Genomic DNA, 13,878 nt, shown 5'->3' on the forward strand with positions numbered 1-13,878 from the left:
GCACTCAGCCTCTGAATTAGCCTCGATCGAAAAAACGGGACCGACAAAGACACATAAACTCACTCAGAACTCCCTTATTACTTATCCTAGATGCACAACCAAACACTATTTTTTGGTGTCCTGGAGACACTGAATCTAACGGTGCCCACCTCAACACTCAGTGATAAACATTCGCGACGCTATCAACGAAAGCGTACATCATCACATGTGGAGCCAAGAAGCTAAACATATAAATATGGCTTACCTTGGTCAAAAGTGGTCTTCAATGGCATTAAAACGATAAAAAAACGATGCTGCAGTTAATCCATAGGTTCATCCTATGTGTCTGTGCCTTCTTTGAAATTATTTCTGATAATCCATAAGCAATACAACTGCGTTTTAGTTTCCAAACTCCAGAAGCAGACATTCCTCCAGTTTAGTTTCGCTTTCCACACGCGAAGCGGCAACATTTTTTCTTTACAATGTGTGTCTATGTAGGTATCCTCCTTCGATTCTATTGGCTCTAACGGTCACAAGGGTATGTCAACCAACCAGATCGAGCAAGGGGGGCCAGAGATAGGTCAAATCCACCCAAATGACCCCAGATGGCCCAGTTTTTGGCTAAATCTCTCTAAAAAGGTCAAATTTCACTTGTTTTGCATCAATCTTGATACAGGGTACTTATTATATGTTGTACTTTGGATTCCTAAAGCTTTTAGTCTACTAACCCATCATCCAAGGGTAGTTTTCACTATCTGTAAAAAATAATTTTTGGACGGACACTATAATTTACAGTTTTTTACTATGTAAAATCTGAATTTTCTTTAAAATAAAAAACATTTATATTGATTCTGACACTTCTACATCCAACTCACAGGTTTATCATTACTTTGAGAAAAGATTATTAATTTAACCCTTTTAGAAGGGAAGATATGGTCATTTGTTCTGGGAATGTCATTTTCGAGCCTGAGACCTGAAAAACAGGCTCAGAGTGGAACAGGTTAATGCACTGTGCTCATGTCGGGTGATGCGCTCCCTGGAGCCCTCCTGTGGGAAAACTTGGAACTGCACTTAAATCACTTGGTGCTTTTTAAGCCATTTAAAATAGTCTTTCTCACTTTTAAAATACTTTCTGCCCTAGAAATGATTTTTAATCAGTATTACCATTATTTAGGGGCTTTATGAACACGAATTTGAGCATCCCTGCACACTTTCCTCCTATTTAAAACACTTTTCAGTGAGGTGCTGCAGCCTGCTTCTCCTGTTTCTCTGCCCCTATTTAAAACACTTTTCCTCCTAAAACACTTGCTAGAGGTGAAATCTCTATTTCAGCCTTGATTTTGGCACATCTTGTAAATTAGTTAAATTTAGCTTTGTGTTTTTATTTAAGTCGCTGTTCATTGTTTGTTATATAGGCTAAAGCAGCTTTAATTATATCCTGGACGCTGATGTGTGGATGTTGTGTCCTTTTGTTAACTATGTTGAGCTTGTTTTTAGCTGCATGTCTTTTTCTATCTCACTGAAAAAAGTCCCTGTGTGTGAACTGGTTCAGCTGATAAGGCTGGTTATGAATCAGAGGGAGGAGCTGTAGACAGAGAGGGAAGTGAAAGTTTGAAGTCAAACTGCCAGACGCCATTTTACAGCTCGACACGAGGAGAACAACAGGGTGAGTGTTAACACCAGGATCTGCTTTCTAACACATTTATTATTTACTCTGTCAAACTGGATGTCAGAACATAACTTCTTGGTTAACAATCTGCGTCCTAGAGTCCAATGAGACTTCTGCAAGTGCTGCACTTTTATTATTTCCTGTTTTCTGATTAGTCAGAGTTACATAACATGTGACAGCCCAGCGCAGACAAAATGGAGAACGGCCTGTCTGAAGTCTGACTGATTTAATGTGTTTTAACCAAGTATATTATTAAGATGGTTGTGTGTGTGTGTGTGTGTGTGTGTGTGTGTGTGTGTGTGTGTGTGTGTGTGTGTGTGTGTGTGTGTGTGTGTGTGTGTGTGTGTTACTGGGCGTGTGTGTGTCTTACTGGGCGTGTGTGTGTCTTACTGGGCGTGTGTGTGTGTCTTACTGGGCGTGTGTGTGTGTCTTACTGGGCGTGTGTGTGTGTCTTACTGGGCGTGTGTGTGTGTCTTACTGGGCGTTTAGACAGTAGCTGGTCCGCATGAGCTCAGCCCCCTCCTTTTTTATTTGACCAACTTCAGCACTTTAGAAACAGGAAGTGAAATAGAGGGATATGAGGCATGGCTAGAATGGGTGATCTGTTTGGTATTTTGAGCAAAACACTTCATACACATGTTTCTTATATATTTGTATATATCTGAGACCTATGCTATTGCCTAAAAATAGCATGATAGGTGACCTTTAAGATACACATATCTTTACTGCATCAAAGAGAGGACACATCTTTCTTAATCACTTCATAAAAGAAAAAGAAAAACATGTTTGAAAAAGTAAAATGTTTGGTCTCCATGCATAAATAATAGGATACATTATACAGTAATATAATAAAAAAACAACATTGTGTGGCAGAGAAAAATAGGGAAATGATCATGTGGACGAGTAACGAAGGATTTCAGGGTTTTTAAAGAAGCCCTGAGAGACAAATGTGAACTAAAATATTCTTATGTCATTTTGACATCTGATCTAAAAAAGTGTCTTGTAGGACGTTCAGCCTTGTGTAGCTAGAATTAGTATAACATCAACAAACATTGTCACCTGTTTTATGAATGATTTATTTTTTACAAGTCGTTAACACAGGAGAGAAAGACCTAAGAAAATGGATCAGCAGAATTAAAATGTCTCACTTTTGTCTTAGGGCTTCCTGTAACCCAAGAGCAAAACGCTTCTCAAATAGACTTTATCATATCAAAATCAAAGTAGTATCTCACCATGTTTGAACACACCAACACAATATTGCCAGAGAGCAATTACTAGTAAGATGTTCCTGTTATTTCCCCAGAAATTGTCTGTAAATGTACTGTAAATAAGTAAGGCTGATATTCCATCACTAATGCATTGTACTAATAAGTTTGTGTGTGTGTGTGTGTGTGTGTGTGTGTGTGTGTGTGTGTGTGTGTGTGTGTGTGTGTGTGTGTGTGTGTGTGTGTGTGTGGTGTGTGTGTGGTGTGTGTGTGTGTGTGTGTGTGTGTGTGTGTGTGTGTGTGTGTGTGTGTGTGTGTGTGTGTGTGTGTGTGTGTGTGTGTTACTGGTTTCTCTCTCAGACTGAACAAGATGAGTGATTTTAAAGATGAGGAAGAGGACAAATCTTCAGTCTCCAGCTGTCTGTCTCTGAAGAGTGAGCGGTCTATGGGTCATCCTCCAGCCTTCAGTAATGAACCTGGACCCTCAGACACAAAGTAAGAGTTTCTCCTGTAAACTGACCTGAAGAGGATCCAGTTTGTTGGTATCTGATCATCTAAACTGTTTAATGAAACCCAGTAGAGTACATTAACAAAGTTGAATTGATCTCTTGCTTCTTGTCATCATCAGAGATAGTAAATGATCTACTAGTGAAATCATCCTCACACTCTACATCAGGGCTATTCAATTGGCGGCCCGCGGGCCAAATCCGGCCCCGGGGTGATATTTACTGGCCCTTTGAGTATAATGTTAAAAAGTCATACATTTTTTTTTTTTAAGATTTTTTCTTTTTTTTTCTTTTTTTTTTGTGCCATAGTGCCTTTATTCCAGAGAGGGTGTTACATTGAGAGATAGAGGGGTAGACAATGCCTGAAAACTTCGACGGGCTCGGGTTTCGAACCCACCTACTATACTGTAGTGACAACTCCTGTCATTGATTGCATCTCTGCGTGAATGATTAGATCATTTCACCTAAATGAAATCAAATGAAACATGTAGGCCTACTGAGTTCTGAACTTGCCATTTAGATCTATAAAGGCCTTGGGGCTATGTTGTTTGATTGAATTAAACACAATATATGCACTCCACTATGCTGTTGTAGTATTTACTGTATCTGAAGCTCTTAATATAATTGCTCATATTTCAAGCCATCTTTTTCCCGGCCCCTTGCTTTGGATCATTTTCATCAACCGGCCCCCATTCCAAACTAATTGAATAGCCCTGCTCTACATGTTGGACTTTGTGTTAAATTAAGCAAATAAAATGCAAATATGTAAAACGTTTCACACTCGAATGAATTTTAACAACAGAAACCCACAATCACGACTCAACAACTCTAAACATCTTTAATAAGGTGAACAGTCATAGATCAAAAGCTGCTCTTTAAATAAACTAATGATGTTTAAAACATGTGTTGTTTCCACAGACAGAGAGCAGAGTCTACGGTCTCCATGTGGTCTCTGAAGAGTGACCAGTCTATGGGGGACCCTCTATACTTCAGTGATGAACCTGGACCCTCAGACACAAAGTAAGAGTCTCTCCTGTAAACTGACCTGAAGAGGATCCAGTTTTTATGTAATCTAATATATTAAACTGTTCTTTAATGAAATCATGTGAGCAGTTTGTAAAGGGAAAACGCAGCAGAGTAAGCTAACATTATCTAAGGATATTTCAATATGCAATTATATTATCATTGTATCTGTGTATAAAATGGTTTTAAATAGCAACAATGTTGATAAATACTGATTTAAAAACTATATATATTGTCCAAAACATTATTAAACTACTTGGGCATATCTATGATATGTCTTTTTAAGATGTTTATTAATAATAGTGATAACCTGGTGAGCTGGTTGTGTTTAGCATTAGCAGATAAAACAGTGTTTTGTGAAATCACATGTAGAGTCAATGCAAAGACCCAGATCCGTGCCTGGCAACACGAAGGAAGTGAAGATGTTAAATTCATGTCACCTGCGTATTCGTGCAGCGTGACACATTTCAACTTGAGTGTAAAGTTTGTGACGCTCTGTTACAAAAACCTGTCAGTGTTGAGATTGTGCTCCTGTGGTCTCTGACGGTCTGAGGGGAACATTATAAAATGTTATGCTCGTTGTGTTGGAGACAGACCTGACAAAGCATTAACTCAGGCTTTTTACAAATCAGTATCATTCTGTTGTTACTTAGGCATCCTTTCCATATGTTTACTTCTATGAATTCACAGCAGATTCTATGCAAGTTGGGTTTATAGTGTACCAGGTTTGTGGCGGCTCAATCCCCAGTTGCGTTTGAGTCGCCGAGAGGCTAAACTTGGCTATAAACTGTGATGCGTTTTCGAAGAGAAAGTCCATACTGAAGCAATATAGTTTTTGGGATATTTAATAAACAAAATCATAACATGGACAAAACGGTCAACAGAAAAAATGACAGCACAAGCTCACCCTCTGTCATCCGCACTCGACATGAAACAGGTGACTTAAATACACAAACCACACCCATGTGACGATTACCGGAAGTGCTCAACAAACAAATAAAAGTGATGTAAACAAATAATAATACAAATAATGAACTTGGGCTAAGTAGCATTATGGCACCTACAATACCGGCCCCTAATTATCATTTCACAAAATTATAATTACACTATAATAAATGACAATACACACAATATACGTCCATATCTCTTTCTTGAATTCTTTTTGTTCAGAGTTCATAAATTGCAGTCTTTTTGGAAAAGTGATCTTTACTCACTAATCAGTATCAGTAAAAATGCTTGGTGTGGTTTGTGTGTGTGCAGGGGGCAGGGGGCAGGAGACAAAAAATAAAAGAAAAAAGACAAAAAATAGTCCGTTTAGACTTGGAAAAAGTCCTCTGCCTCCTGAAGAAGGCTAACTTCGTTAATTGGTCTGCTCAAGAAACCAGTCTTGGTCTTGATCCGAAGCATACGTACGAGTCCCTTTTCTTCTTGTTTGCCACCATGTTCTCCATCCGAGGGATCTCAATCCTCTTTTCCTCTGTGGCTTTTTAGACTCTTTAATCGTTGGCTTCTATATATTGACACTATTTCCATATTCGCACCAACATTTCATTAAGCTGGAAAAAAGAGAAAAGGAGGAGTTTGAAACGTCTCTCAAATTTGACTTGTTCCAAACTAAGATGGCAGCCGGAAGTGTAAACCTGTCTTATTCTTCTTCCTCGTTGGTTTCGCTTGCAATTTAATATCTTGTAGTTCCTCTTTGATAACATGTTTTTCTGCTTCCATTCCTGGTGCTTTTTTAGTGTTAATCTGGATTTCAAGAGCCTTATAAGCTTCTTCTTCTTGTGAAAGTTCACATTTCAGGTTTGACATTTGGCTCATTAATCCGTGTACCTTCAGCTGTTGACTGGCAATTTGTTTTTCAAGCTGCCCTCTCTCTTTAGCTTCCCTCTTCCTTCTCTTCTTATGTTCCTTCATCGATTTAGCTTCCTTCCTCACCTCATTCTTTTGTTCCTCCTCTATTTCTCCACCTTTCTCTTGCTCAGGCTCACCGTCTTCACTGTCAATGGGAGCACGGATAATTCTCTTGCTCTTCTGGGCCCCTTTCTCTTTCCTATCACCCTTCTTTTCTGCCTGTTCAGTGTCCATCTCCTCTCCGCTGAAAGCAGATAAGACCAGCGCTTCGGCCATGTTTACACTTAATGAAGTTTTGTCCCGAGTATCATCAGGACATCCTCCTAATGGTCCACTAACTGTCCATCCGAGCATGGTTTTTTACGGCATAAGGTCCATCCCCCACACTCCTGATTACATCAATTGGTTCAAGGGCTTTTGGAACATCTGAACCAATCAGCAACTCAATTTCAGCGTCAATTTCAGGTAGACAAACATCCCTCAAATGCAACCATTGATTGATGTCGGTTTGACGTGGAATGTTTCCTTTGTGCACGGGCATAGTCTTCTGAGTGTATATGCCGGGGAGATCACAAAAGTTGCTGTTATGCAGTCCAGCAACCTCTAGGCCTGACACAATGCTGGTTTCAACGACCTTCCTTTGACCCATAGTTCTCAGCAGAATGTTTGACCTTCTTCCTTGGAGGTTAAGTTTGTTCATAAGGCCTAATGTGCAAAACGAAGCAGTGCTGCCTGGGTCAAGAAATGCATAGGTATGCACTGTTGTGTTCCCCTTTTGGGCTTTAACTTGGACTGGTACTATGGAGAGTTTGCAACCATCTTCACCGGCCCCAGTAAGGCCACCTGTCTGAATTGAGGCTTCAGCAGTGTTTGCCGATGCTTCTTCCATTTCCTCTTGCTCGTTTTCCATTTCCTTCCTTTGTTGGTAGATGTGCAACATTCTGGGATGATTTAGATTGCATATGTTGCACCTCATTCGTTTCCTGCAGTCTCTACTTATGTGTCCTTTACACAGGCAGCCAAAACAAAGACCATTTTCTTTAAGAAATGTGATTTTTTCATGATGTGTCCTCCTTCCTAACTGTGGACACATCTCCAGAGCATGTTCACATCCACAATACAAACAGTTTTCTACAGTGCTTCTGTCATATTTATTTTCTGTAACCTTCACGTTGGTTGCAAAGATGCTTCCACTTGGATGAGGCTGTGGCCTACTCATGTCTTTGCTTACGGGAGGGGGGTCTTTAATGTCCCCAAATATGGGATCTGTAGCAATTTTTACTTGCCTTTCAAGGAATTCCACAATATCCTTGAAGGCAGCTCTTTGGTGGTGTTTTTCCTGGATGTCACATGCTACAGTTCTCCATAAATCCCTCAGCCTATATGGAAGTTTCTTTAAAATGGCTAGCATGTTTGCTGGAATGTTGAGCTCAAACATGTAGTTTATATCTTCCATCGCATTGCAACATCCTCTAAGGTAGACCGTGTATGCCTGTAGAGCCCTTGTGTCCTCAGCCCTTATTAATGGCCATGAAAGAGCTCTTTCCATGTATGCTGTAGCAATTTTATGTTCATTGCCAAAGTTTTGTTGTAGTAACCATTTGGCCTTGCTGAATCCACTGTCTGAGGCCATATGTTGGCAACTCCGTACAAGTTCTCTGGGCAGTCCTGTTGTATATTGCTCCAGGTAGTAGAGGCAGTCTCTGGGGTTATTGTTTTTGCTTTCAATATTGAATTCGAAAGATCTCATAAATGTGTGGTACTGAAGTGGGTCACCATTAAACACTGGAATGTCTTTCTTGGGCATGGATGATAGACACTGTTGCTGGATTAATAAAGCGGTTATTTCATTTTGTTTTTCCATGACTGAAAATATATTGCACTTGTCACTGTTGCTTGTGGCAGTTACTGGATCTGGAGATGTTACACGTAGATGTTCATCTAGATTCCTGATGCCTGCATTGGGTGTTAGGGGAGCTGTATCAATGTTAGTGACAGCTCTGTCTGTGGTGGTTATGATTGGTTGTTTTAATGTTACAAACTGTATTTCCCTTTGTCCCGTTTCAAAATATGACTGCATGCCATTGGATGATATAGAACAATTAACTGATCCCCTGGGGGCTGCTAACACTTTCATTTTTGCAATGGTGGCAGCAATGTTTCCTTCTAATTCCATTTGCTCCTTTTTCCTCCTCAATTCCTGCTCCTGTGCTTCCAGGACATGTTTGTCCTTTAGGAGTTTTTGCAGTACTTTCATGGCTGCCACTTCGGCCTCAGCTTTTATGTGTGCAGATGCGGTGCTGGAAACTCTTGATCTTGAGCTTTGCCTGATTTTTCTGCTACCAATGTTTGATATGCTGTCACCAGGTTGTATATCATCTTGCGTGCATGATGTAGCCTTCATGTTTGACGGGGGAAAGAGAACGTCCTGCTGAGCCTCAGTGTGTTCAAATTGCTCCTTTACATTGGCAGGTGCCTCGTCTGGTAGAATGAGAGGAATATCTGTGTTTGCTGCGATTGGTTCATTGGCAGTCACATGACCTGTTTGCAGAAAGGGCCTCCTCCCAGTTTCCAAGAGCCATTGTTGTACATCCTCCATAACATCATTGTTATGTTTTGTTATTTGTTGAAACCAGTTATTTTGTATTTCCAGGTCGTCTTCGGAAAGCAACATAATAACTGATTCATGTGCTGTTTTTGCATTTTCATATTGATGAATTAATTTGTCCAGTTTGAGTTTAACATCCTTTGCATTTTCATCATTTTTCATTAGATGTTTAATTTCCTGTGTGCGTCCTTTAATCTTCTGCACGTTTGACTGACATTCTTTTTGCAGTTGTTCGATTTTGCAAGCCAAGGCTTTACTAGTAAGCTTGACAGTCCTTTTTTCCATTCCATCGTTTGTGTCACTCATATTTGATGCAATATGTGTGGTGCCTTAGCATTTAAAGTAACACGACAGTGTTCACTGGTATGAAACTTAAACCAGCGGGGCCCGCCCGCCACAGCAAAACAAACAATTCAAAAACTTCCGCCGCTCACGGCATAACAAGCGCACAACAAAAGCCAAAGTCCCCAATGGACAAACGGTCACGTTTCCCAAACTGTGTCCAGCAAAATACACAAGAAAGGATATAATCGTGCCTACCGCTTTCAGCTTGTTGTGCGCTGCAGTCAATGAGTGTCCATCAGTGAGTCCTCGTGGCTACTCCAATCCATATCGATTAGGGAAAAACGGTCCGAAGGTTCCAAAGGTACAGAATGTTAAGTCCGTTATCGGAAGCGTCCAAGCGATCCGTAAGCTTAGGAAGCCAGCCGGTCCGTCCAGTTCAGTCTCTGATGCGAAACACCGTTTTTTCTGTTGACTTAATGTGGCGGCTCAATCCCCAGTTGCGTTTGAGTTGCCGAGAGGCTAAACTTGGCTATAAACTGTGACGCGTTTTCGAAGAGAAAGTCCATAGTGAAGCAAGATAGTTTTTGGGATATTTAATAAACAAAATCATAACATGGACAAAACGGTCAACAGAAAAAATGACAGCACAAGCTCACCCTCTGTCATCCGCACTCGACATGAAACAGGTGACTTAAATACACAAACCACACCCATGTGACAATTACCGGAAGTGCTCAACAAACAAATAAAAGTGATGTAAACAAATAATAATACAAATAATGAACTTGGGCTAAGTAGCATTATGGCACCTACAAGGTTAATACAGCTGTGTGTGTAGATACAGGGAACATGTGCTCCTCTGGGGGATGAATCCAGACAGGATGCTCTCTGGTTTTATGATCATGTGAATTGTAAGCTATCTACCTGATCACAAGGGTATATATTATATAGACCTTTTTTTAAATATCAAACTAGAATGTGCCCCCTTGTTGTACCTTTGGTGAGAATCAGCCCCTCTGAAGTAAAGTGCTGTAAAGGATGTGTTCCTCTCCACAGAGGGAAGAGGAAGAGTGGTGTTCCTGTGGAGGAGCAGCTGTCCAGCTGTGCTCTGTGTCAGGACGTCCTGAAGGATCCAGTCTCTACCAGCTGTGGACACTGGTTCTGCAGACAGTGCATCACCTCATACTGGGAGCAGCGCCCTCCATCAGGAGACCCCTCCTGTCCCCAGTGTGGAGAAAGACCCAGAACCAGAGCTGGCCTGCAGACAGCCAGTCAGACCAGCTCTGTACGAGGTAAGAGGCCGAACTCATGCAGCGTCTTATTCCTCTTCCTGGTTCATTTGTTTTTTCTATTAGGTATTCTGTTGAAGAACATAGACATTAAAATGTTTATAAAACATTTAAACTCAGTCTGTTTTTATTAGTTTTATTGTTATATTCTCAAAAGCATTTTCTGATTCTCTCCTGTTTCCTTCTCTTCCAGCAGATAGTGGTCTGCAGGAGGTTTTAGATGAACATAGGCTCAGTCTGAGGAGGAGATGTGAACGTGTGACTGAAGGAACTGATGAAAGTGAAACCCTCCTCAACAGGATCTTCACTGAGCTCTACATCACACAAGGCCAGAGTGAAGAGGTTAATACCCAACATGAGGTGAGGCAGCTGGAGACAGCTTCCAAGAAAGAGACCCTCCATGACACTCCAATCAAGTGCCAGGACATCTTTAAAGCCTTACCTGACCAACAGACTCTCATCAGAGCGGTCCTGACCAACGGAGTCGCTGGAGTTGGAAAAACCTTCTCAGTGCAGAAGTTCACTCTGGACTGGGCCGAGGGTTTGGGAAACCAAGATGTCAGTCTTGTGATCCCGCTCTCCTTCAGGGAGCTGAACCTGATCAAAGGTGAGCAGTACAGTCTTCTCAGGCTGCTCCATGTTTTCCATCCCACCTTACAGAAGGTCACAGCAGAGCAGCTGGCTGTCTGTAAAGTGCTGCTCATCTTTGACGGCCTGGATGAAAGCAGACTTTCTCTAGACTTCAGAAACAATGAGGTTGTGTCTGATGTCTCACAGAAGTCCTCAGTCAACGTGCTGCTGACAAACCTCATCAGGGGGAAGCTGCTTCCCTCGGCTCTCGTCTGGATAACTTCCAGACCTGCAGCGGCCAATCAGATCCCTCCTGAGTGTGTGGACAGGGTAACAGAAGTACGAGGCTTCACTGACGCCCAGAAGGAGGAGTACTTCAGGAGGAGATCGAGTGATGAAGACCTGTCCAGCAGAATCATCTCTCACATCAAGAGCTCCAGGAGCCTCCACATCATGTGTCTGATCCCAGTCTTCTGCTGGATCACTGCTGCAGTTCTGGACCACATGTTGACTACAGACCAGAGAGGAGAGCTGCCCCAGACCCTCACTGACATGTACTCACACTTCCTGCTGGTCCAGACCAAGAGGAAGAAGCAGAAGTATGAAGCGGGACATGAGACGAGTCCACAGCAGCTGACGGAGGCTGACAGGGAGGTTCTTCTGAAGCTGGGGAGGCTGGCGTTTGAACATCTGGAGAAAGGAAACATCATGTTCTACCAAGAAGACCTGCAGCGCTGTGGTCTTGGTGTCACCGAGGCCTTGGTGCACTCAGGAGTTTGTACAGAGATCTTCAAAAGAGAGAGAGTGATCTTCCAGAAAACAGTCTACTGCTTTGTTCATCTGAGCATTCAGGAGTTTCTGGCTGCAGTCTACATGTTGCACTGTTACACCAACAGAGACGCAGCGGTACTGAAGGACTTCCTGCAGAGAGACTGGCCCTATGAGAACAGTCAAAACAGTGATCAGGATTACCCATCCCTGGATGTCTTCCTAAAGGGAGCCATGGCGAAATCCCTCAGAAGTGAAAATGGCCACCTGGACCTGTTTGTCCGCTTTCTCCACGGCCTCTCTCTGGAGTCCAACCAGAGACTGTTAGGAGGCCTGCTGGGTCGCACAGACAACCGTCCAGAAACCATCCAGAGAGCCATCAGAGGCCAGCTGGGTCGCACAGACAACAGTTCAGAAACCATCCAGAGAGCCATCAACAACCTGAAGGAGAGGAACAGTTATAAAATCTCTCCTGACAGGATGATCAACATCTTCCACTGTCTGACAGAGATGAAGGACCACTCAGTACATCAGGAGATCACAGAGTTCCTGAAGTCAGGGAACAGATCAGAGAAGGAACTCTCTGTGATCCACTGCTCTGCTCTGGCCTACATGCTGCAGATGTCAGAGGAGGTTCTGGATGAGTTGGACCTGAAGAAGTACAACACATCATGGGAGGGACGACTGAGACTGATTCCAGCTGTGAGGAACTGCAGGAAGGCCAAGTAAGTCCAGATGTGATTAACGTTATAAACTAATGTGGATCAGATGTTTAATTATTCAAATAAACACTGTGGGGGAAACTTCTGTGTAGCAATGCAGTGGGAGTCACCGACTCAGGAAGGAGACACGGTGAGAGTTGGAGCTTTTGATGTCAAACACTGATGGGTTTATTCAGAGTATCGGCCGGAGGATTCACATCACAAATCACGAGTCAGAGGGTCTGACTTCACGGGAGAGTTGCCACGTCAATTCTGAAGAGCCTCTCTCTATGTTAGACCTTTTAACTGGTTCACAGAGAGAAATCAACATCTCTGAAGGAGTAGACTAAACAGCTGGGAACACTGAATCACTTGCGTCCGACACTTATGGCCTCAAAGATTTCACACCTTGGAGTCCACAAACACCGATAAAGAAATGCCTCAGCGTTCTCACAACAATTACCATTCGTGCCCGAGAGTTGACCGGTCACAAACTGGTGACAACAACACATATGGCACCAATGCCTTTCCTTAAAGGAGATAACAGACGTCAGAGTAGATCATAAAACGTCACAGAGCAAAAGGTTAGATATCTAGAAGAATTATTCCTTAACAGTTCCTCTCTTTTTATCATTTTTGATAACCTTAAAACATTAGTCTAATAATAATTTTGGTCAATACTTAAATCAATAGGCGTCTTCAGATTCGAGTGTGGTCTCCCCTTACATTCAATTACATCACAAAGTAGAATAAGATTGAAACATTCAATCACAATGATTGATACAGCCAATCATAATAGGAAAAATTATCTCTCATCAGTGTTTGGAGCATCTTTTGTCAATACGCACAATAATGAACACACATAAAACACAGATACATAATAGCAAAATATTAGTTTTAAACTAATATCTTTTATCATTTAAACCATTAGTTAATGTCATTTATCAAACTATAAAATCAAAACCAGCTTGCAGCTTAAAGATTTGCTTTAAGGCAATCACTAGTCAAAAGCATTTAAAACTTAGGATCATAAGAGATCCAGCTAAGGCAGACCTGAGCATCGTACGGCCCCCGGGCCACATACGGCCCTTTGGTTGACTCTGACCGGCCCGTGTAAGGCTAATTGGAAATTACAAAATAAACATATTTTCTAACTTTACCTCATGCATGGACTAAAGCTGCATTGCTTTTATTTTGAAGTTGTTTTTTATTCACGTGCATAATGACGCAATACGTATATCAAGACGTGCACATTATTGGATCCTTGTCACAAGACGACTTTAGCCCTCAAAAAAATGTCCGATAAAAAAAGAAAGGTAGATGCTGAATGCAGGGTTTTCAACAAAAATTGGACTGCTAAGTATTTATTTACTGAAGTCGGAGGTAAAACCGTGTGTTTAGTTTGCGGGGAGCAGATCGCC

The 13,878-nt window shown here is 41.8% G+C and overlaps 1 protein-coding gene across 1 annotated transcript in view; it reads left to right on the top strand.

Annotated features, from left to right (window-relative positions):
• The first annotated feature begins 1,528 nt into the window (after positions 1-1,528).
• The window catches only part of LOC117495534 (protein NLRC3-like), a 58,091-nt gene continuing 45,741 nt past the window's right edge, over positions 1,529-13,878 (top strand). The window contains exons 1-6 of the mRNA XM_034146809.1: positions 1,529-1,645; positions 3,214-3,348; positions 4,284-4,379; positions 5,189-5,193; positions 10,188-10,421; positions 10,612-12,481. Coding sequence (XP_034002700.1) covers positions 3,224-3,348; positions 4,284-4,379; positions 5,189-5,193; positions 10,188-10,421; positions 10,612-12,481 — 2,330 coding nt within the window. The 5' untranslated portion in view covers positions 1,529-1,645; positions 3,214-3,223. The remainder of the gene's footprint in view (positions 1,646-3,213; positions 3,349-4,283; positions 4,380-5,188; positions 5,194-10,187; positions 10,422-10,611; positions 12,482-13,878) is intronic.

Source organism: Trematomus bernacchii, unplaced genomic scaffold (assembly GCF_902827165.1).
Source record: "Trematomus bernacchii unplaced genomic scaffold, fTreBer1.1, whole genome shotgun sequence".
In the NCBI taxonomy this organism is placed as follows: domain Eukaryota; kingdom Metazoa; phylum Chordata; class Actinopteri; order Perciformes; family Nototheniidae; genus Trematomus; species Trematomus bernacchii.